Source organism: Chaetomium tenue, assembly GCF_020726465.1.
Source record: "Chaetomium tenue strain MPI-SDFR-AT-0079 chromosome Unknown F5144scaffold_3, whole genome shotgun sequence".
Classification (NCBI taxonomy): Eukaryota; Fungi; Ascomycota; class Sordariomycetes; order Sordariales; family Chaetomiaceae; genus Chaetomium; species Chaetomium tenue.
Window position 1 is genome coordinate 3,420,237 of NW_027117331.1, and position 22,759 is coordinate 3,442,995.

At 55.5% G+C, this 22,759-nt stretch overlaps 6 protein-coding genes across 6 annotated transcripts; 1 reads left to right on the forward strand and 5 right to left on the reverse strand.

The window, feature by feature from the left end:
- Positions 1 to 565: 565 nt before the first annotated feature.
- Positions 566 to 2,715, forward strand: F5144DRAFT_198667 (uncharacterized protein). Its single transcript, XM_066782882.1, has 2 exons — positions 566 to 754; positions 926 to 2,715. The coding sequence occupies exon 2, from the start codon at positions 1,005 to 1,007 to the stop codon at positions 2,697 to 2,699; it is 1,695 nt and encodes a 564-aa protein (XP_066645147.1). The 5' UTR covers positions 566 to 754; positions 926 to 1,004; the 3' UTR covers positions 2,700 to 2,715.
- A 1,396-nt stretch (positions 2,716 to 4,111) lies between these two features.
- On the reverse strand, positions 4,112 to 5,917 carry F5144DRAFT_485782 (quinon protein alcohol dehydrogenase-like superfamily; the record flags this gene model as incomplete). Its single annotated transcript, XM_066785516.1, has 3 exons — positions 4,112 to 5,406; positions 5,460 to 5,584; positions 5,637 to 5,917. 3 exons carry the CDS (start codon positions 5,915 to 5,917, stop codon positions 4,112 to 4,114), a joined length of 1,701 nt encoding a protein of 566 aa, XP_066645148.1.
- A 2,895-nt stretch (positions 5,918 to 8,812) lies between these two features.
- Positions 8,813 to 11,261, reverse strand: F5144DRAFT_486338 (uncharacterized protein; the record flags this gene model as incomplete). The annotated part of the gene is made up of 9 exons (XM_066785544.1): positions 8,813 to 8,967; positions 9,037 to 9,129; positions 9,189 to 9,248; positions 9,353 to 9,371; positions 9,613 to 9,770; positions 9,832 to 10,215; positions 10,283 to 10,539; positions 10,607 to 10,989; positions 11,106 to 11,261. The coding sequence occupies 9 exons, from the start codon at positions 11,259 to 11,261 to the stop codon at positions 8,813 to 8,815; spliced, it is 1,665 nt and encodes a 554-aa protein (XP_066645149.1).
- Positions 11,262 to 12,375: 1,114 nt separating this feature from the next.
- Positions 12,376 to 14,439, reverse strand: F5144DRAFT_198697 (phosphoribosyltransferase-like protein). The gene is made up of 3 exons (XM_066782883.1): positions 13,236 to 14,439; positions 13,014 to 13,172; positions 12,376 to 12,936 (listed from the first exon to the last, which is right to left on the reverse strand). Exons 1-3 carry the CDS (start codon positions 14,089 to 14,091, stop codon positions 12,554 to 12,556), a joined length of 1,398 nt encoding a protein of 465 aa, XP_066645150.1. The 5' UTR covers positions 14,092 to 14,439; the 3' UTR covers positions 12,376 to 12,553.
- A 792-nt stretch (positions 14,440 to 15,231) lies between these two features.
- F5144DRAFT_198732 (pyridoxal-dependent decarboxylase) lies at positions 15,232 to 17,175 on the reverse strand. Its single transcript, XM_066782884.1, has 2 exons — positions 16,494 to 17,175; positions 15,232 to 16,436 (listed from the first exon to the last, which is right to left on the reverse strand). Exons 1-2 carry the CDS (start codon positions 16,816 to 16,818, stop codon positions 15,376 to 15,378), a joined length of 1,386 nt encoding a protein of 461 aa, XP_066645151.1. The 5' UTR covers positions 16,819 to 17,175; the 3' UTR covers positions 15,232 to 15,375.
- Positions 17,176 to 19,273: 2,098 nt separating this feature from the next.
- F5144DRAFT_198816 (Metalloenzyme, LuxS/M16 peptidase-like protein) lies at positions 19,274 to 22,634 on the reverse strand. The gene is made up of 2 exons (XM_066782885.1): positions 22,189 to 22,634; positions 19,274 to 22,138 (listed from the first exon to the last, which is right to left on the reverse strand). The coding sequence occupies exons 1-2, from the start codon at positions 22,473 to 22,475 to the stop codon at positions 19,393 to 19,395; spliced, it is 3,033 nt and encodes a 1,010-aa protein (XP_066645152.1). The 5' UTR covers positions 22,476 to 22,634; the 3' UTR covers positions 19,274 to 19,392.
- Between the last annotated feature and the right edge of the window lie 125 nt (positions 22,635 to 22,759).

Sequence of the window (22,759 nt, forward strand, 5' to 3'; positions counted from 1 at the left end):
TTGTGTACTTTGTTAGTTTGAGGTCGTAGTTAGTTAAACGCCAATGCTCGTCTCAAATGTTCACGTTGCCGAAACAAGGGATCCAGAACACGATTTTCAAAAGTCTGATACAGATTAGCCAACTCCCGAGACCCCCTCCGATCACTCCGATATCAGCAGATCCCGATCTAGACGTGGTGACTGAGCTGCAAATGCGAGACTTCCCCAGGTTGTCGCAGCAATTCTCGTCCAGTAAAAGCGGCGGATTTAGACACGCCAAGTTGCGAGCCAGTCGCAAGGGTTCTTTGACACGCTAAAACCTGCAGCAAGAAGCTCAACACCTTTTTCTGGTCAGTGGTCAGCTGGGCACTCCCTGCCTGGCATCACAAGCTCGTGCTGCCTCGACTCATGCGCCAAAAAGGATGGGATACAACCGATAACCCCCCAATATCTCAAAGTGTGACAGTTTACCGAGTCCTCCTGACCATTCAACTGTTCCTCGCATGATTCATTCCGTCAGCGTAGCCTCGAACCGAACACTTTTAAAAAGCAGACAGCTTCCTTGAAGCTTCAAGACTTGCTTTTGTGCAAAGCTGGCTCGAGCCACCCACCGCCCCCCGGTCCAAAGATCGCACATCATCGGCCGCATTGAGCAATCTTTTCGACGCACCGAACTCAAAGCCGCGACACTCGAGCCGAACAAGGGGATCTAGTCCGAATTTCAGCTTTCAGTGCACTTGGGCTGCATCCGATCACCTTTGTTTCGCGAATCTGTGTAAGTCTAGCGTCCCACCGCTTCTTGATGATCGGTTTCCTTTGAAGAAGTGGTTCTGTGCACATCAATGACGTTAGATACCCACCACCTTACGCGCCCGTCTTTTGTTTATAATAATCTAAACCTTGTTTGTCAGTTTTTAGCAGTTGACTAACGTTCCTCCTTCCACAGCTCATCCCGACTCCGATCTCCCCTCGTGTATTACAAGCTTCTTTTAATCGGAATTGGCCGACGACCCTGACAAGGCAACATGGCGGACTCGGAAGACCGCAGCAAGCCTATATCAATCCCAGGCAACAACAATAGGTGGGAGGGCGCTTCCACCGACAGCGAAGCGATCCTTACTCCAGAACTTAGCGGCTCACCCCCCGACGACGACTCGCACGAACATGCCGTCGTCACGCCCACCTTGGGCCCGACTGTCCCCACCAGCCCACGCCTCTCTCGCAACCCATCCTTCTCGGGGAGTAGCTCCTATCAGGAAGACTGGGACCCATTTCCGCCGCTGGACCGTTTGACGGTGCTCGACATCCTCGATAATTTCGCGCTGTCGCAGCAGCTTGAGAAGCTCCAGAAGGGTATATCCGCCCAGACAGAGAAGGTGCGCAAGTCGCGTCAAGCGTTTGGGAACAAGAGCCGTATCGCCCGCGAGCGGATGGTAGACGAATGGCGGCGACGGGTGCCCTCGGCTGAGGAGCAGCTGGATCGGTACCGGAAGCGTATGCGCACGAGCGTCGAGAAGCTCGGTTCGCGATGGAACGACACTAAGGCCATCACCCTGCGTGAGAAGATCTCCTTCATCTGCGGCGTCATGAACATCTTCGTCAGCGGTTACCTGATCGGCGGCTACCCGGAATACTTCCACCTTTGGTACACGATACAGGTCCTCTACTTCATGCCCATCCGCTTTTACACGTACCACAAGCGCGGCTACCACTACTTCCTTGCCGACCTCTGCTACTTCGTCAACTTCCTCCTCATGCTCAGCATCTGGGTCTTCCCCAACTCCAAACGCCTCTTTACCGCCGTCTACTGCCTCGCCTTCGGGAACAACGCCGTCGCCATCATCATGTGGCGCAACTCGCTGGTCTTCCACTCCTTCGACAAGGTCACCTCCCTCTTCATCCACATCATGCCGTGCGCCACCCTGCACTGCATCGTGCACCTCATCGACCCCGCCGCCCAGCAAGCCCGATTCCCGGCCATCTGGACCATCAAGACCTCCCCCGCGGGCTCCTCCACCGCCTACGCCAACGTCTTCTCCATGCTCGCCTGGTCCTCCATCCCCTACGCCGCCTGGCAACTGATGTACTACTTCTTCATCACCGTCCGCCGGCGCGAGAAGATCGCCGCGGGCCGCCCCACCTCCTTCACCTGGCTGCGCAAATCCTACAGCAAAGTCTGGATCGGCAAGATCGTGCTGGGCCTCCCCTCCGCCCTGCAAGAACCAGCCTTCATGCTGATCCAGTACATCTACGCCGTGCTGACCATGCTGCCCTGCACGCTGTGGTTCTTCAGCCGCTGGGCGTCGTCCCTCTTCCTCATCGTCGTCTTCGCCTGGAGCGTCTACAACGGCAGCACCTACTACATCGACGTCTTTGGCAAGCGCTTCCAGAAGGAGCTCGAGGCCATGAAGGCCGAGGTCGCCAAGTGGCAGCAGAGCCCGGACGTCTGGCCCCACGAGGACGGCTCCGGCACCGCGGTCGTGTCGCCTGTGGCATCCCCCGCCGCTGGTGCGAGCACGGCCGGCTCGCTGGCTGATGGTATCTCCGGGAAGAGGCTGGATGATGATGGCATGCGTGGGGTGAGTGGGGTGGATAACATCCCGCTGCTGAATGATGAGCGGCCCGCGGCGGTGCTGGCGACGGGGGCGGATATGGATATGGATGGGGGCGCGAGGGATGTCGCCCGCGAGAGGCGGACGGGGAGCGGAGAGTCCCGGTGATGGTTTACTTTTACTTTGGTTTTTTTTCCCTTTTATGTAATACATGGCATGGTAACGATATCCCGGCTTGTTTTTGTTAGCGGGCCTTGAACGATTGATTTGTATAAGGGGGAGGGGTGGAGGGGTCGCGGGTGGGGAGGGCGCTGGATAATAGAGGTCAAGTCACTCACCTTTGGGAGGTGGATTTTGGCCATCCGCTCGTTTTCTTTTTACATACCCCGCGTTTTCTATGCTAGGTGGTATGGTATAGTATGATATGGCCTGCTGTTGGATACAGACATGTGGCGAGATTGCCAGTCCATGGTAGATATGAGGAAGGATGGGGGAGAACAGGACCAGATTATTGCACCTCTTATGATACCCCCTGCTTAGCACGATTGTTTCGGTTGTTTTTACTTGGAAGTGTCCCCTCCTGTTTTTGAGTGTATGAGGTCGTTTACTCCGGCTGTTGTTTGCTCATGCGCTCTTGCCTACTAGGACCGCTCTTTTCTGTCCGACGGTGGCTCAGATGGGATTTGTTTATACCTATGCGTTGCGCGGTAGGCATCAAGGATTCCCTTAACATGAGACTGACGAACACCGGGATGAAATCAAGATGGTACCTGCACCCCTTCTTTTTGTCCTAAAGCGGTGGTTGAGCTAAGCCATGCCCAGCTGCCTTCTGTCCGAAGATCTGATGGTGAAACGTATATGTTGGATGGAGGGCTAAACCGCAAACTACTTCACTCACAACAAACACAAACGTAAAACCACCCCAACAAACTTACGGTTGATGTCATCATAGCAATCACCACAGAGCACGTCAAAACGGCAAACAAAAGTGCGTCAAGAGGTTGGCATTAACAGAGTCCTCGACCAGGGACGAAGCCCCAGCCATCCCACCCTCACCCCCTTGAAGGCCATAGCCACAGTCCATAACCACCCGGATGCCCAACCTCTGACGCCCACCCAATCAATAACCCAACACAAACAATTACCAAGCCGGCTTCGCTATCGCCATCGCGGAGGCCAATCCCTTTATGTACACACCAAAAAGCAATCCACCCATTGATTGATGAGACTCCCAAACGCCTCCCCAAAAAAACACCATTTCGATTCGATCCCAAACACAAGCAGAATTCCCCAAGCCGCCATGCCGCTGAAAGCCTCCCCCCCCCCATCCCAAGGCGCAAAAATCCCCGTGTCCCAGATCGCATCCCATTTCCCGCTGTCCAGTGCCGTTCAACCAACCAGCCGACCAACTCCCAACTCCAGCCCCGTTCCTATATCATCCCGCTCCCATGCCTAGCTCGCTCGCTGTTAAATCCCACAAAATGCAAATCATCGCTGAATTCTCCTCCTCCTCCTCCCCCTCCTCCTCCCCCTCCTCCTCCCCAGCCACGAAATAAAAGGGTGGCTAGCCCCCCCCAAAACTACCGAATAACCGGCAAGTCGATACTCCCACCCAGCAACCTGATCGGCTGCTTCGGCTTAAACACCTCCCAGAACCGCAGCGTCTCATCCCCCGCCCCCGTGACCACCTGCGTGCCGTCGGGGCTCATGGCCAGATAGAGGACACGGTAGGTGTGTCCCGTGAGGCTGGCGACGCGGGTCATGGAGGGGTACTTCCAGACGACGAGGTTGTTCTGGATGTAGCCGTGGGTGGAGACGAGCTCGTTGGAGTTCTTGGACCACATGAGGTTGCAGACCTGGCTGCCGGTGTCGATGTCGTTGCGGACGGTGCCGCGGACCGTGTCGTGGAAGATGATCCGGCGGTCGGCCGTACCGCCGCCGGAGGCCAGTAGTCCACGTTGGTGCGGCGACCAGGCGAGGGCCTTGACGGCGGCGATGTGCTCGTTGAAGGTCCAGAGAGGCTTTTGATCCATGACTTTGTCCCAGACCAGGACTGTGTTGTCGTTGGATCCGCTGGCTAATTGACCATCCTGGCAGTTCCATTTCAGGCCGCACACTTCTTGCTTGTGCCCTGTTAGCTGCTTTACCCACTGGTCCGGCGCGCGGACGTCGCGGTGTAGGATCGACCGATCGCGTGACCCGGTGGAAAGAATGTGAGCATTCCACGCCAGTGAGCCAACCCGCGCAGTGTGGCCCGTCATTGTTCGGAGCCTCTTGAACTTCTGCGCATCCCAGATTTGTACTAGCCCCTTCTTGGTGCCGACGGCGATGTGAGTTCCCTTCTGGATCCAGGATACACTAGTCACCTTGTCGTCCTCGAGGGTGCACAGCTTCGCCACTTTGCCGTTCTGCGCGTTATACATGAAGACGCCAGTGCCGAGGCCGACGGCTAGCACATCCGAGCTGCCCCAGTCCATCAGGTTAAGATAGAAATCCTCGGCCAGGTTCGGTGCATCTAGGACTTTGATCGGCACTTTAGCAACTGTCCTGTGTTGGCGTCGCGGGGCAAGCAGCATCTGTTGGCTGTTATATGAGATAGGGGTCGTGCTATAGGTGTCTAGGCGCGGATCAGGGATTAGGTTGTGCGCCCTTTGTGGTGTCTTCCTAGGTGTGGAAAGACCGATGAGATGTTGATGTCGTGGTGAGACATAGGAAAATAGGTTCTTCTGCGGAGTTGCTGGGAGGGAAGGCGAATTCCTGGGCGGTGTGCGCATCCGGTCATCAGACGTCCACCTTGGAGAAACCTGTGGGATACTAGCATCATCAAAAAGCTCCGCGCGCAGTAGCTCCCTGAAGGTCTCGTCCGCTTCCTCGCCTGCAGCATGTTAGGTACACATGAAACACCAGCTCTCGAGAAAAACCACTTACTCTTTTGGGAGCGGTAACCCCTTGGCGGGCTTCTCGGCCTGCCCCGCTCCGGAGTCGGTCGCGGTGGCGGAGGTATCAGGTGAAAGCCGGATTGCAAATCGCGTCCTGATCGCGCCGGAATGAAACTGCGCAAGGTTAGCATCGATCCGTAGACAATGGAAAAAAGGTTAGCCATACCGGTCGGCATCTATCCTCTGCCGTTTCCTACGCGGGCTTCCATAGAGTCGACTCCCCTGTGAGTCGAGCGATCGCATGGTGGCAGGGTCGTTGTGACTGGTGTCGGCATTTGTTGGACGGACCTGTCCAATGGTTGTGCCGTTTCTAGATGATGGTGTGCTACAGGGCAGGAGGCCTGAGGGCGGCCTCGCGGCAGCAGGGTGAATAAACTTTGCATTAGATGATCCGGCGCCGGCGCCAGAGGCAGACGCCTCGCCCTCTCGGGCGATGTTGAATGACATTTCGATTGAAGCCAATCAAAAAGTGACGAATGCGAAGTAGGTGTGCATGCGTTTGAGGGTGGGTGGTTGATTGGGGCGGATAGTTGCGGAAAAGCGCGTGCTGATATCTTAAATCGCGAAGGCAACCGAAAACAGTAACTGTTGGTTTGTTCAACGGACTAGACTATTGTGTGCGCCAAATAGTGGAATGTAGAGCGAACGAGACTCGAGAGCGCGTAGGTCCACAAGCGATTGTTCGTCCCGAATGACCCTCCGAAATGACTGTGTGTTCGCCAGACGCCTGGTTGCCAAATGAATCCAAGGAATGGTGTCCGTGGGAGTTGCGGGGGCCGTTGAGGTAAGCAGGGGGTTATCGGCGGAGCGACGCGACGAGGGATAAAGGCGCGCAATCGTTGGGCTCGCTGAGGTCTGCGCTCGATCGATGGCGGGGCAACGGCACAGGGCAAGGGCCCAAGCACTTGCTGCTGATAGGGGTTATCCTGAGGATCGCGATGTCATGTCAATCGCGCAGTTTCGTAGGGAGTTCGGTCGGGTATCGCGGGGGGCGAGGATCTCGAGATATCGACGGCGACGGTGATGATGTGTGTCAAGGCGGAGAAGTGTGGTTGAGAGAAGGAATGAGGTTGGAAGGACATGGGGAGGGTACCTGCCGCCCCCTGCTTGGACCTTGGCTAATGTGGTGGGCCCCGTACAACCGCGACCTGTTGTGCTGGCGATTTCTATTGTCTTACCGTATTAACCGCCGGTATGTTATTGTTCTCCTCAGAGTTGCTATTCTTGGCGGAAACTTTCCGTCCCAATTCCAGTCCCTTACACCAGTTTGCAGGTGGATTCCACCATTCCAGAACCGCGAACAGCGGGCCTGTCGTCGCGCTCCACCGCTCATTCGCCCTTTTGGGCCGGCCATCCTGGAATGCACGAGCCATCAACAAAACATCTACAACTCGCGGCTGCAACGTGCTGTTCGAGGGCCGGCGCTGTGCAACTTGGCGGCAGCCAGCTCCAGCCGCACCTAACCCAGGACCCTTCCCGCCATGGTGTTTCCTGTTCCCTGTTTCGGAACCCATTTCTGCACATCATGTATCCAACACAGACAAGCTGGACCCTAGAATCAATCATGTATGTGTGTTGGAATATAGGAGGTGCGAGGACACACAGCTCCTCCACCATAATTATTTATCCCTGATCAATATGAGATGATTTCTCCTAACACAACTAGATTATTAAACGCTGCTGTCGTTTCGAGTCGCAATGTGGGGCATCACTTGGCTTTGTGTGTTTGGAAACTCCCGGTCGCAGCCAAAAGCGGCCATCCTCATCAAGTGCGTCTCATAACCGCCGTAAACACAATGGGCATCTCTCCCTCATTATCTTTTCCCCTGCAGTCACGAGCCGCGGTATTTGTTGTCCCCTTATCCGACAAGTGCATGGGGTGAGGAGGTTGCGGCCAACCTGAGTGGACGGTCGTGCATGGCAGCAAACCCAAACCCCCTCATTTGGTTCGCCAGCGGCCGTCGGTTTTGTTGATTTGTTTTGATTTCTGCCCAGCGGCACAAGCCCATGTGCCCCATGTGCCCATCAAAGGTGGGGGTCAATCGAGTGGCTGAGAACCCTTGGCCGAACCAAACGTGTGCCTGTTGCACGGGACCTGCCTTCCCTTGCGTTGGCCAATCTGCGGCGCGTCTCGTTCACGGGTCGCCCCGCGTCGGGTTCGCGTTCCCAATTAAACACAACCCCAGCCCAGGTGCCTAGCCTCCTTTCGAACACTCACCCCGCACGCCACACCTAACTCCTGACCCCTCCCCCTGCGTTCGATCCAGCGTGTCCCGCATCCGCATCCCTCGATCTCAAAAGGCGCAAAGGGAAAGGGCGCGTATCTGCGTGCATGACATGTAGGTACCTACCGTTGAATGTCGGGCAGCGTAAGAAATGCAAAACATGCAGTGGCATGACGGTGTCGTGACATCGGTCGTGGTCACCTCCGAGGACATACACCATCACGACCGAATCCAAAAGAGGCATACTTTGAGACGGTAAAGACGTCGAGTGGATTGCACGGGCACGTAGCTATTCCTCCCTTACGACAGGCAGGTGGGGGTTCGCCTAGTTCATCCATGTCGTGATTCTTCGCAACAAACTACACTGTTGAGGGATTCGGGCGCTCATGTTGTTTGTTGGTTGTCTACATACGATTCAGAAGGAGGACAAAAAGCCAGCACCCGAGTCCAGAATGCTTGTTCCAGCCCCGGCCACATGATTAAAGGCCCCATCTATTCGTACTACTAAATCCACATGGAGCGTGCCGAAGCCGGAGTTCATCGCCCCTCATGACGTTGGTGCGGCTGGCCATTCTATAAAGAAACCAATGACGTCGGGGCACGAGAATGGGCTTACTTCGCCTGGTTTTGCAAGCACGGCATTGTTTTTATTGTCCCTTTTTCTTTGCAGGAAAAGGGGTATTTGTTGACCCTTGGCACGGTGCCCCTATCCTCGATTTAGTGTTGCTGTACTCCCTGTCTCAAAAGGAGAACCGCAATTATATAGTCTCGAACCAACGACAAGTGGAAAGACGAGGGAGCCACTCGACACAACAATGGGCAATCGGATGCTCGGTCATAGCAAAGGAGTAGAATGCGCAAGCATGGCTTGCCGCCATGTCATCAATGATGGCGGGGAAGAAGGTGCATTTCGACGGTGCGAGAGAGCCTGGAGGGTATCTAAAAGAAAGCCAGGCGCCCGAATGAAAAGCAGAAGAGACCCTTATTAAATACAAATCCAGGAGGTGGAGCTCCTGAGTGCAATAGGAATGCAAGCTCCTGAGTGGCAGCCAATCCGAACCAACCAACCAACATACCACGCAGATGCATGTCCAACATTGAGCGTTTCCCCAGATCCTTAGGCCGAGCCGGGCCCGGTGCTGATGCCGGCCTTCTCCATGAGCGGAGGGGGCTTGGGAATATCCTGGCGGAAGATGTGTCGCTTGAAGAAGTAAGGGACCGAAACCTTGAGCTCATGGCTAATGAACTGGCTGGTTGGGACGGAGAAGACCTCTGTCGAGAGAGTTAGCATCAAAATTTTGTCGCCAAGATAAAACAGTGGGCGGAATGTAGTTGACTTACGGTCGATTTCTTCTAGCGTAAGCTGCTTGGTTTCTCGGACAAAGCAGAAGATCATGAACCAGGCAATAAGATTCAGGGCAGCGTAAAACCCGACTGTCGATCATTGTTAGCGACCGGGCGACGACATAGCGCTAGAGCAAGGAGGAACTTACAAGCACCCGTGGGAGTCATGACAGTTTGCATACGAGGGAATGTAAGGCCAAGGACACCAGCTGTTGAAGATTAGGGTTAGCAGAATGCACTGATGGATATCGAAGCAGGATAAGCTTACCGAAGGTGTTATTGATGCACACGGCCCAGGCCATGCCCTGCTCACGCTGGATGGTAGGGAACACCTCGGCAGAATACTGGAAAGCAACCGGTCCTTCACCCAGGGAGTAGGCAATCGTGAAGAGATAGACAAACAAAACGACGGGGCCGAGTTTGGCTGCCCTGTCGTCCGTGGGGTTGAGCAGAGAGAGGCCGCCCGCAAGCAAAAAGACACACATGAATGGGAACGTCTGAATGGTGTGGGGAAGTGCAACGGTTAGCTCTCTACTACAGTATCAGGGGGGGTTCCAAGGAGTGGGAGTTTACGATCATGCACAGAGTGCGGCGCCCCTTGGTATCAATTAGGAATAGTGTGGGGATGGTAGCCAAGACCTGAACGGCACCATAGCCCAGAGAGGCGTAAAGGGCGTCTTGAGGAGAGTAGCCGACGTTCTCGAAGATGCTGGAGCTGTAGAAAGAGATGACTGCGAAGTGTCAGCAGATCTGTCTGCATGCGAAGCCGGGGCAGAAAAGGGAAAAACACACTGTTAATGCCACACATTTGCTGGGCAATCATGACTGTCGAGGCACCGTAGTTGGAGCGTCTGATCCTAGGAACGGCAAAGCAGTCCCAGAGACGAGTAAAGTAGGTGGAGCCGGCGGCCAGACGGGCTTCCTCCTCATAGATGACCCAGGAGTAGTAGTAGTCCCTGACGCCGATGATATCGTGAGCACGAAGGCGACACATGGCCTTGAATGCCTCAGCCTGCTTGCCGTGCTTCATGAGCCAACGCGGGGACTCGGGGCAAAAGAAGATGCCAACGGCGAGGATCAACGAGGGAATGAAGGCAGAGCCGAGCTGCAGGCGCCACTCGAGATCGTCGTCGACGCCCAGGACGGCGATATTAGCAAGAAGACCGAAAAAGATACCTAATCAAAAAAGTTAAAGATGCGTTCAGACGAAGCTAGAACCGATGTGATGAACAAGGAAGCTTACCGATAACGACCCAAAGTTGCCAGAACATCACGAGAGCACCTCGGATACGGGCAGGAGCCATCTCAGCGGAATAGATGGGAACCGTAGCGTTCTTTGCACCAATACCGATACCCATGATGAAACGGGCAGCAAAGAGACCTTGCCAAGACTGCGCGCAAGCAGATCCGATCGGGGTAAGGGTGAGACAGACAGCGGTAATGAAGATTTCTCCACGTCGGCCGAAGTATTTGTTAAGAGGATCAACGATAAAGGCACCACTGTTGTGACGGTGTCAGTCGCATTGTTCTGTTGGGAAAGGTCTTGCAGTGGGCAAGAGGAACTTACATGAGACCAGCCGTCAGGAAGATGATAGAGTTGATGAGGCCCTGGATCCACTGGTCCGTGGCCGAGTTCACAACATCAAGGCCAAGTGACTTAGGAAAGGTCAGGTTGGCGCCGTTGGTACCGGTTTGATCCCAGCCTTGGGTGGCGGCGCCCATGGCGCACAAGCCGATGGCGTACCAGAGCATTCTGGGGCCGTGCCATTTGTGATCTCTCTCGTACTCCAGGGCTGCGAGTTCCTCTGGGGTGAGGCCGGGGACGTTTTGGAAGTTATCCATGTCACGGGCGACGAGGACACCACGCCCGAACAGATCGGCATGCTCGGCCATGCCATGTTCCTCGGCGAACCGCCTGGCGTCAGCGACCGCCTGCTCGGCAGAAACGCGCTGTTTGGTTTTGTAAGCGGCTGTACTACCGGGGAAGGGACAATTGCAGTTTGGTGTCACGGGCAATGGGTAATGAATGGCCTGGGGTGAGAGGACGGCCGGGGACTTGAACCTACAGTGAGCGGATTCTCAATCACATTGAGGGCGACTGAGCTGCGACGGCCGCCCGTAGCCTTCGGGTCTTCCTGCGTAGAGACCACTGCCTCCTCAGAGGACACCGGCTTCTCGACATGCGAGGCCGGGGGATCGGCCGCGGTAGCGTCTTTGGCCATTGTTACTCTGCTTCTTCTTCTTCTTCTTCTTCTTCTTCTTCTTCTTGGGCGTGGAATACCCTATGGGCCTCGAGATTGTGGAGGTGGAGGAGGAGGATGACGGAACATGATCGAGGCTGGAATGACGGGTCATTAAAAGCTTAAGAAGGCTCGGACTTGAGCGCGTGGCAATGGAGCATTCGGAGCGGGCGTTTGGCTGGGTATGGCTGGGTATGGATTCGAAGGTGCATGCGGATGCTTGCTGATGCATGCTGATGCTTGACAGTGCTTGACAATTGGAGTGCCGATTAACCGCACCTTCCAAGGCTGGCAAGCATACCCGCCTTGGAAGAGATCCTTCCCCTCAGATCGTCGCACCAAGATGCTCCTTCTGGTCGGCAACATGCCATGAATGAAACCATACAACGAATCAACAGTCATCCCAAAGCATGGGGCCCCGCCGTTTCCCCGGAACCCCGTCTGTTTTTCCCAGTTTCTTCTCCATCCTGTGGGAATCCTTCGTCTTGGCGATTTCGAGGCTCCAGGCCTCTCCAACAATCCGAGCCTCGCGCCCCAGGGAAAGACGAACAGGATAATTTATAGGTATGGTTTTGTGTCCATGAGTACAGATCACATGGGTTCGGTTAGACGAGTGAGACAGGCGAGAACAAGCGAGACAGGGTGATGAAGAACTAACGGCCGCCGTTAATCGGCCCATCGCCAACCTTATTTTCAACCGGGAGAGCCTTGGATCGTGCCGGTCAACGGTTCGGGCGATGATGTGACATTGTGTTCCTGCGAAGGACCCCTCGCAGCCTCGCACTTGTTCTGGCCAATCTTTCATTTTACTCGTCAGGATTCGATACAACGTTCGACATTCCGACAAGTACAACCCCGAATAAAAACACAATTCCCTTTGTTGAGTTTGGGGTATCATGACAACCCAACCAAGCCTCATCTTCCCGTCTCAAGCTTTTTCTTGTCATCCCAAGCATCCCAAGCATCGCCCCCAAGAAGCCACTGCCGGTGCCAATCCCGATCCCAAGGAATTTTTACCCATGCCCAGGACAGAAGACCAGGGTTACCAAGCGAGTACCGAGCGCGCCAAGCACAGGCATTATCCCATAACTCCACAGGTACCGTCCAGACCCCAAGCCCATCGCACCCCGCACCCCACATCCCCTAAACCCCATTGACAGAAGTTCCCCAAACCCCAAACCCCAACCCCACCACACACGCGACACTGACACCGACACCGACACCAACCCCCCCCCCCTCAATCAAGCAATCCATCAATCCATCAACCCATGAATTCAATCATACTGAAACAGCATACTCACACTCTCCCCATGATGCACCCTCCTAATCGCCTCCGCAAACGTCGCACTAACATCCAGCACCTCCAGCTTCGGACACATCTTCCTCCTCCGCGGGTCCTGCGGCACCGTATCGGTAACAACGACCGCATCGAGAGCAGACGCGTTGATGCGGGCGATGGCGTCGCCGCTGAGCACGCCGTGGGTGAGCAGGGCGACGACGCGCACGGCGCCCTCGCGCTTGAGCAGCTTGGCCGCGCGCGTGATGGTGTTGGCCGTGTCGGCCAGGTCGTCGATCAGGATGCATACGCGAGAGGAGACGTTGCCGACGAGCATCATGGTGGCTTTGGGGGCTTGGGAGATTTTGGGGGGGCGGCGTTCTGGGAGGGAAGAGATGTTATTGTTAGCATGATGGTGCGGTGTGGCGTGAGGTGAGGAGGGAAGTGAATATACTCACCCTTGTGGATGAGCGCAAAGGCGAGCCCGAGGCTGTCGGCGATGGCGGTGGCGCGTTTGGCACCGCCCGCGTCTGGGCTGACGATAACGGCGTCGCGATAGTTGGGGATGTTTTGCTGGATGTAGCGCTTCAGGAGAGGTCGAGCGTAGAGGTTGTCCACTGGAAGGTAAGTCAGGATTCTCCTCAGGAGTGAGCTTCGTGGGGTAGGGGGAGAAGACATACCGGGAATATCAAAGAACCCCTGGTAGGCACTCTCGTGGAGATCACAGGTAAGAATCCGGTCAGCTCCGGCGCACGTCAACAAGTCCGCGACCAGCGACCCAGACTGAGCCATGAACTGCTTATGTCCCGGCTTGGCCTGTAACGCCATCATCAACGCCGGATTCTCGTAGTCATGCGTGGTGTAGCTGTTAAGTTGTTGCTGTTGCTGCTGTTGCGGTGCTGATGTCGGTGCCGACGTCGGCGCCGGCGAAACCCGCCCACTCCCTCCCTTGGACCGCAGAGACCCCATCATCTCAACCATATCAACGCCAGCAGTGCTCAGCCCCACCGTCCTAGGGATATTGGGCCCCGGCGTAGCAGGGACACTCTCAAACGTGTACTGGACCGTCGCCCCCTTCCCCTGCTGTTGCTGCTGCTGGGCCGGCGGCGTCGGCATTCCAACCAACGGCGCGCCGACCTTGGAGAACGGCAGGTCCGGCTGCCGCGAGTAAGGGAACAGCGGCAGCACCGCGGTGACCCTCTTTGCGCTGCCCGTCTTGCAGGCCGAGATCATGATGCACAGCTCGATGAAGTAGTCGTTGACCGTGTGTTTCTGCCCGGTCGGCTGCTGGCCCTCCCCCGATTCCAGTCCCTGGTCCACCCCATTGGTGCTGCCGTCGCCATCGTTACCTGTCCCAAAACTCTGCACGATGTAGACATCCTTGCCCCGGACTGAGTCGCGGATCTCGCACCGCGTCTCGCCGCTCGCAAACTTGGTGAGCACCCTGCTGGAGGGCGCGACGCCAAGAACACTGGCGACCTTGTCGACGAAGGCCGGGTGGGAGGAGCCCGCGAGGATGACGATGTTGCGGACCATGGTTGCGTTGCAAGTCGCTGGCCTTACCTCGTCTGGATTTTGAAGATGCCGGTTGCTTGGGTTTTTGATGGTGGTTGATGGCTGGGCGATTGTGGTGTTGACTGCGTTTGCTTCGTCTTCCCAGTCAATGGATGATCAGGTTGGCATGGTAGGAGGTATCTATGTAATTATTCCTCTGGGGACAGTACCCGAGCAAGGTGTTGTTGGGCCGCGTCAGGTCAGCACACAGCCCGGACGATCAAACTAAAAGAAGGTATCGATCTGTTTGCTCAAACGAAGAAGGGAAGCAGGAAGTGAATGAAGGAAGTATGTAGTAGAAGTTCGGTAAGCACAAACACACAAATGATTGGATTGGGCGCCGAGACAGTTTCACCCAAAAGGAGAGAGCCAGGTGAGGGGCACACAAGATAGGGAGACTCGCACACGCACGCACAAACGGAAACTCGCACACGACCAGAAGACTAAATGGTGTGTGGTGAGTGAGTGTGTGGCACGGCGTTTCTAGTCCTTTCCCAATCCCGGGTTCAGCTCAGCCCATTCTGGTCCGGTCGTACAAAGAAGGAAGCGGATGAGCGGATCACGGACAACTAAGTCAGATCATGCCAGAACTGGCCAAGGAGCGTCTGGAATGGTGGAATGACATAGCAAAAGCGAAGACAAGACAAAAAAAAGAAAGGAGCAACTTAAAAGCAAGTCATGAAAGCTAACCCCTACCAGCAAAATCAAAATAACAGAAGAGAATGGAAGGTGCTGGGGCTACTCTTCGTCAAGTACTTATGCATCTCGGTGCCGGAAAGGGAAGGGAAGACGCCCTAGCGGTCAAATGGGGCGTTAGATGGTGCGGGACTGGCCGAGATGCTCGGCGTGGGGGACCAACCACTTAATCGATGCGGTCATTCGCCGTCGTGGAACCCGGTCTTCTTGTGTTCGTCACACTGGTTACCCACAGATGATTATTATTGTTACTGTACCCCTGACCTCCAATGAAGTCAGGTAACCAACACCGAGGAGATCACCCCTGACAGATACCCCAATATTGTATCACAGGTTTTCAGGTTGCTTGGTTGTCTCAAAAACATACCAGGGAATGGATAATGTCTTCAATAATCGATCAATATTACAGGAGGCACCAATTCCAGGAACAGACATGTCTCTATTCGTCGTTTCTATCTATTCTCAATCGAAGGCTCTGCCTCAAACACCATTTTTCTAAAGCAACGGGAAGAATTGAAAGCACCGCGACATCGGTCCCCAAGGACCCTCCGAAGCCTTTAGACGATCATTTCAATCAAGGCCGAGCAGAGCCTTCGCACCCGGCTCGCTGCACACGTAGATGACGTCATGGCTGTTGGTGAACCCGTTGAACGTGGTGGCCGAGCACTTGGTATAGGCTCCCATGTCCTCAAAGTACAGCCAGTCGCCCACATCCAGCAGCCGGGGGAACCTGATGCTCTCGGTGATGCGATCAATACCATCGCAAGTGGGGCCCCAGATGCTGTATTCGATGCCGTCGTCAGTGGCATCGGCGGCAGGGGTGTTGTACATGGTGCGGCCACCAGAGCGCAGCACCTTGGCGATGGGGTGCTGGTGGTCGAACATGATGCTGCTGAAGTTGCCGTACAAACCGTCGTTGACGTACACCATGTAGCTGGCGGCCGACACGTCCTCAATGGTACGGCGGGCAATGACGTTGCAGGCCAGGGTAAAGGCCGTGGAGGCGTAGTAGCGACCGGGCTCCGCAATGAGGCTGATCCCCAAGTGAGCGGGGAAGTACTCGTCGAGAGCGGCACGGAGCACACCGGCCATCTGTTCAAAGGTGTTGTCGCTGCAGAAACCACCACCCACGTCCAGAGTCCGGAGCGAGAATCCGTGAGAAGCAGCCTGCTGGAAAACCTCGTGGGCATCCCGAACGGCCTTCAAGAATGCACCGGGATCAGAGGCGCCCGAGCCGACGTGGAAGCTGACGCCCACAACATTGAGTCCTAGTTCGCTTGCCAGAGCCAGGAGGCTGTCGGTGGAATCGAGCGAAGCTCCGAACTTGAGGCTGAGACGGCACAGCGAGGAAGAGTCGTCGGTGAGGATCCGTAGGAAGAGCTCCGCATCGGGATATAAACGGGCGATCTTGTGAAGCTCGTCGGCGTTGTCGAAGGTCATCTGGCGCACGCCTTTCTGGGCGACATAGCGCACATACGAGTTGGTTTTGCAGGGCTGGGCATAGATAATGCGAGAGGGGTCAACGCCCAGGTTTAGGACCTGTTCGATTTCGGACTTGGAGGCGCAGTCGAAACCGGTGCCGAGGGCGGATAGCAGCTCCAGGAGTCTCGTGTCGGGGTTGCACTTGACGGCTGTGAATAGTTAGTACGGAAGTCAGGATCAAGTTCAGGGAAACGGGTGGGTCGTACCATAGAACGGCCTGACCCGCGGCAAGTTCAGTTTCCAGCGCAGATGCTGGCGATAAACCTCACCGAGGTCGGCCACGAAAAAGGTGTCCTCCTCGCCGGGTTCGCAAAATTCGTGATCAACGTTTTCGACGCGCTCCCGAAGCGCGTCGCCAATCAGCTGCTTGGCTGAGTTGAGCCTGTCCCCGTCATCATGATGGCCGGGGTGGCCATGCTGGTTGTATCCAAAGACGCCATTGTTGTAGCTCTTCATAAACACATGATTATTCGTCAAGTCCGTATAATCAAGTGGTGTAAATCGATCGGTGATGAGCGTTGGCATAACCATATCCCTCGATTTCGCGAGTGAACGATGTATCGAAGGTGTGTGTGGTGTGTTTAGCGGGTGGAGACTGGTTGTCTGGTTCGCGTTGGCTGTGGTAGGCTAGAGCGCGAAATCGAGTCTGTGGGAAGACAGGAGCGAGATTTATAGCACGGGTGCTCAAGCAGGTTTTAGGGAGGTCGAAAGCGGAAGCAGACGGTTCCCTGGTCGGTCTGACGAGACTTCGTCGACTCTTCCCCGGTTAGAGGAAGAACCGCACAACTCGTCCTATGCGGCAGCTGGTTGGGGGAGTCGAACTCGGGGTTCTGGTGGCAAAGGAAGTCGAACAAGGAAATCTCGAGTTCCTTAGGCGTCCTCAGCAGGCGGTGGTAGTACGTTGATGATATGGAAGGTTTTTTGGAGGCTGAAATCTTCGTCCGAGGTAACGGCTACGGCCAAGAAAGCCGTAGTCGAGCAGGTGCCTTTGTGGAGACCAAAGGCAGTCGAGGTGTGACGGAGCAAGAGCCGATCCTGTGAACAACCCACGTCAGCATTCTGAACAATGCGCTATTGTACTGCATAGACTCGTTTTGTTGAAGAACAAGGCCCCTCTCCAACACGTGACGGGGGTGAGGTCAGAAGATCCGGGGAGAGAGAGGCACGCGACGTTGTGTAGCCGATTCCGACCCTCTGGGTTGTACCTCGTGTGGCGCTCCTTGCGAGACCTTGACCAAAGAAATGCTTAAATCGATGTCGAACTTACACAAGAAGCAGAGTATGAGAATCGCAATTGTTTCGGGATTCGAAATAGGCGGAAATCGATGGAGAGAGGGAGGCTGGAGAGACGATGCGAGACAAAATGTCGGAAAACCGTTGTGAGTGGAAAGGTGAAAGTTTGGAAGCTGGGTCGGAGCTTCTTATTAATTGAGGGGCGTGCAATGGGTGTGCAATCAGTGTGGGGATCAGAGGGTTCTGCTCAATTTTTTCCTTGATTTCCATGGCCAGTGCACAAAAAAAAGGCTCCACACCAAGCTTGTGAACGGGGATAAGGCGGGGCCACCATGATGAAGGGTACTTCCATCAACACGAGGATGACCATCACATCGCGATGAGCCAATGGATTGGGATGCGAAAGGTCCAAGGCCGTGATAAGCTAATGTTTTTTTACTTGCATTTTTACTCTCTCTCTATGGCGAGTGGAACTCTGTAGCACATAAGGTTTAACACCCAAAATTTCAAATTCGAGATCACACCGACCTGTCAGAGCCGCCTGCGGTTACTTGTTGTGGGCCAACGGCGTTGTAGACATCGCGGGGCCAGGTAACGGGGTCGGCAACGGGTCGATAACGGCAAGGACCCGGAGTGGCTTGTAGAGAGGCCGCCCACCCCTCTGTTCCTTCAAGGACACGAATCGCAGTCTCTGAAGGTACCTGTCTGTTGGTGGCCATGCGAGCCATGCGAGCCATGCGAGCCATGGCAGTTTCAAGCCGCAACTTGCGGTCAGCGGCAGAGGAAAAAAAAAACGGAATGCGGGTCTTGCCCTTCCCCGCTAGACACCGCTAGACATCTCGATCCTACCCGACCGAGGAAGAGGAGGGAGGGGGACGGTGAGCGGGTCGCGCGGCCGCGGCAGCAAAACCACCGATATTTCGATAGCCAGCGACACCGCGTCAGTCATAAAAAAATCGCGCACCGACGCCGTCCTCAACATTAGCCTGTTTCCCTATTCGTGCCCGAGGTGTGATAAAAGCAGTGTGCCCTAACAAATTACACCATCGGAGAGTGACCGACAACTGGCATGAGTCGCGGCCCTGACGAAGCACTGCATGATGGTGCGCATTCAGGATGCCCGGGGTCCTGCGTCGAAGCTGCATGCCATGGCTACCTAGCTGCCGCTGACTCCATTTCGCACTTCTCGTCGTGGGACCTGAAGGGAGGGCGGAAATCGCTCAACATCCCATCCGTCAGCTGGGTCGAGAGAGGGTCGATGCACCTCGAAGCTTCGCGACGGCTTGTCTTGTCGCCACCCTGGCCGCCGATGAAAACTCAGCATCGAGGTTTTGACACCTCCATGTACCTGCGCCGGTTGCCGGCATGAACTCAATGGGGATTGGCCACCATTGTTCCCAGCACTGCAAAGCTGATTGAGAGCCAGTCGGATCTGGACCGTACCTACATGATGTAAGCAGGGGCGGCAAGATATCCAATCGCCAACCGCAAGTCACATGTGAAAATAGAGGATCAACAATCACAGCATGTACTCTGTTCTTTAGTCCGCGAGTCCAAAGCTGTGGAGAGCGGTTCTGAGAGAACGAGCCCAGGCCGATGCTAGACCGGTGCCTGTGATCTTGATCTCGCGCCATGTTGTGGTCTCAAAGCTATCGACTGAAGCAGTGAGACGTATCGTATCTGGACGCTGCTACGGGGAAGCTACCGAGGTAGCACGGTAGTGGATAAATCGTTGTTGGGCATGGAGGGGCAGAAGGCTTTGCGACTGTGGCAGCACTGGTGAAGCGTGATTTGAACGGGCGGGGAGCCTGCGAGGTTAGAGAAGGGTATCATCAGTTAATGTTGTACATGTTTTTAAGAATACATCCACTTCTAGGCAGATCCGTTGATGTCCATCTCGTTGATGGTCCAGGACTTGTCGACAAAGTCGCGCTTCTCGCCCAAGAAGACGAGGCGTTCCGACTCTTTGCTCAATGCGTTGACAATATACTTCTGGGCGACGTCGCGGACCTGGTCCTTGGTGACATCGAGGAGTTGCTCACGGCGAGCTTGCTTCATCTCTTCGGTGATGCCGTAGACGAAGGTGCTCATGCCCTCTTGGTTAACAGCTTTGGGGGCATCAACTCCTTGGAAAATCGAGATCTTGGCGTCTTCAAGATCACGGTCCGACCACTTCTTGTCAACGGCCCACTGGCCGGCGTTCCGCATGATCTTGATAGTGTTGAGCGGGTTCGGGTCGCGGTACGAGTAAAAGCCAAAAATGCCGTCGATCGCCCGCGAGTATGCGCCCCCACCATACGCCCCGCCCTTCTCGCGGATCTCGTGATGCAGGTGCTTGTGAGTCAGGAGAGAGGACAGGACCTGGAGAGGGGCATTGTCAGGCGACGTGTAAGAAACGGTTGGCAAGGCAAGCGCGCCATAGTAGACCTGGTAGGGCAAGGGGTAGAACGATTTGATGTTCCTGGCGAAGTCCCGGTTTTGGCGTGCTGGGAAGTTGACCTTATGGGACGGGAGCGAGCCCAGGAAGCTTGAAAGGGCGCCTGTGTTGTTGGCGGTGCTCTCGCTATCGCATGTGATGGAAGCCCGCATGGTGCCGGCGAAGGCGAACTGCTGAATCAGCTTCAGCTTTCCGATCACATCTTCTAGCTTGTCAGACTCCGGCCGGTTTGCCAGGCTTGTCACCAGCTTCACTTGTGATAAGCCGTTGACCTGCTCCCTGACGAAGGCGTCCCACGTCAGGCCGGCTTCAGCGGCCCTTCGAGCATAAGCATGCCCCGATGAGGCAATATCATTTACGACGCCGTCCGAGGCGGCCTGCAGAAGCTGCCGGATCTGCTGGGCAGCCTCTGGGCTATCGAAATTTGTGTCGAGGATCAGTTTGCGCAGGAGGTCAAACATGACTGGAACGTTGCGATCCAGAGCCATCCCGGAGAAAACAAGACCCTCCTTTGCTTGCGTGTAATCTGTCGGCTGCGATGCCGAGTGGTAACCGACTGACACGCCGCCAGTCTTGAGCTTGATGAGGTCCTCGAGCTGCTCCATGGTCATGTCCTTGGTGCCGAGGCGCATAATGGCATCGGTGAAGAGCGGAATGAGAGAGCGCAGTTCATCGGGAAGGTTCTCTAGCGTGTTGATCGCCCGGAAGTAAGTCAGGCCATTGGTTGGCGCCTCGCGCAACTGGAGCTTGACCTCGCCCACGGTCTCGTTTCGCAAAACGATAGGCTCTTTCTGGCGCGGAATATCTTGGACATGAACGCTTGGTAGGCAGCTCAGATCTTCAGTATTCGATTTGCCCTGCTCGGCCAAGAGCGCCAATTCCCGCGTTTCCAGAGCGGCCTGAGCCTGCTCCTCGCCGCCTGCAGTCTCGACAGCCTTAGAAATCTTGGCTTTGAGGCGGGCTTCCTCCTCCTTGGCAAGTTCCTGCACGAACTCGGCGGCTGGGGCCATGGTGAACGTCAACGTGTTGTCGTTCATCAAGTACTTCTCCATCAACCCCTCGAGATAGCCTTTCTTGGCATACTCGGCCTCAAACGCAGCAAGCGTGTCGTTCCAGGCAAGTGAGTCAAATGGATCGACCCCCGTGAACCACTTCGGCTTCAGCCGGTGCAACAAAGACATGCCGAAGTTGGCCGTCTTGTGCTTGAGGCCCAGTTCGAGCTGATGCAGATAGCCGTCGATCTTGGATCGATCAAAGCCCTTCTCCCTCACGCCGCGGAGAATGTCTTGGATGGCGGGTTTCAACTTGGACACATCTGCCTCTGCCACGCCTGTCAAGCCGATTGAGAATATCCCGACCTTACCTGAGCTGTCGTGACCTGAATTAGGACTCCAATCGGTGCCAAGGCCGGTCTCAATGAGACCCTTATACAAGGGTGAACCGTAGCCATCCGTCAGCAGGGCGGAGATCAACGCCAGAGAGAATGATTCGACAACGTCGGAAGTATCGCCTAGAACCCAAGACACAGATGTCTTCACCTGCTTGTTCAAGTCGACTAGGGGGTCGATGGGGCCCTGCAACCGCACTTCCTGCGGGCCGTTGCTGAGATCAATGGGGCGGTGTATCGCCATATCACCCTTGATCCGTTCGAAGACGCCAAGCTGGGCGTCAATTTCCTTCAAATGGTCTGCCAGCGGCATGTCGCCGTATGTGAAAACCTTGGCGTTGCTCGGGTGGTAGTGCTCGGCATGGAACTGCTTGAGCTGCTCGTAGGTTAGGTCGGTGATCTTCTGGGGGTCGCCGCCCGAGTTGTTGATGTCGGGGAAGATGTGGTCTTGAAATCTGATATAATACAGATAGCCAGCGTCCGACATCTGACCCTTCATCTCGTTGTACACGACACCCTTGAAAACGAGCTTCCGATCCTCCGGTTTCACTTCGCCGCCAGCGGCAAGAGCCTGGGGGTTCTCGGGGCCAATCCGCCATCCCTCCTGGGTAAAGTCCGACTCTTTCAACAAGGGTTTGAGGGTCGCATCGAGGTATACGGACATTAAATTTTTGAAATCCTGGGCATTGGTGGTGGCGAACGGGTAGAAGGTGTGGTCCGAGGCGGTAAAGGCGTTCATGAAGTTGGACAGGGTACGCGGCAGCATCTTGAAAAAGGGATCCCGGATTGGGTACCTGCAGGGTGTTAAAAATGTACAAAGGCCGGGACTCGAGCAAGCACGAACTTCTCACTTCCACAGAGCGTGGTATGCTCCAGGATATGTGGGATGCCGGTATCATCTGGGGGGTTAGTCTTGAACCCAATAGAGAAGACATTGTTGCTATCGTCGCGAGCGATGTGGAGATGTTCGGCGCCTGTCTTGTCGTGCCGCAGGTGCAGCGCCGTCAACTCGAGCTCGGGGACATGCTTCGTTCGGAGAAGGGTGAAACCATGGAGTTTCTCGCCGGTCTTCGGAAGCTGGGAGAGGTCGGTCGCAGCTCTTGCGGCGCGTGTAGCCGTGCTACGAAACATCTTGAGAGGGCCGGCCGGGGGTAGCGAAGGGGAACTCGTCGCTGGGTCGGGTCGGTTTGGCGACGGCTAGGTTGGCATAGGACCTGTGATAGCTTGTCTTGATACAGCTTGTCGAAATCCGGATACTTTTGGAAGTGGAGCGGAAAGCGACCGAAGCCGAAATTGGGCTCGGCTTGGTCGGAAAGTGGAGCGGCAGAGGGGTGTTATCGAAGCACCACGCAGCACGTCACAGATTGCCGCATTTGGAACTAGTCTGGAGGTACCGTCATATCTGCCAAGCAAGA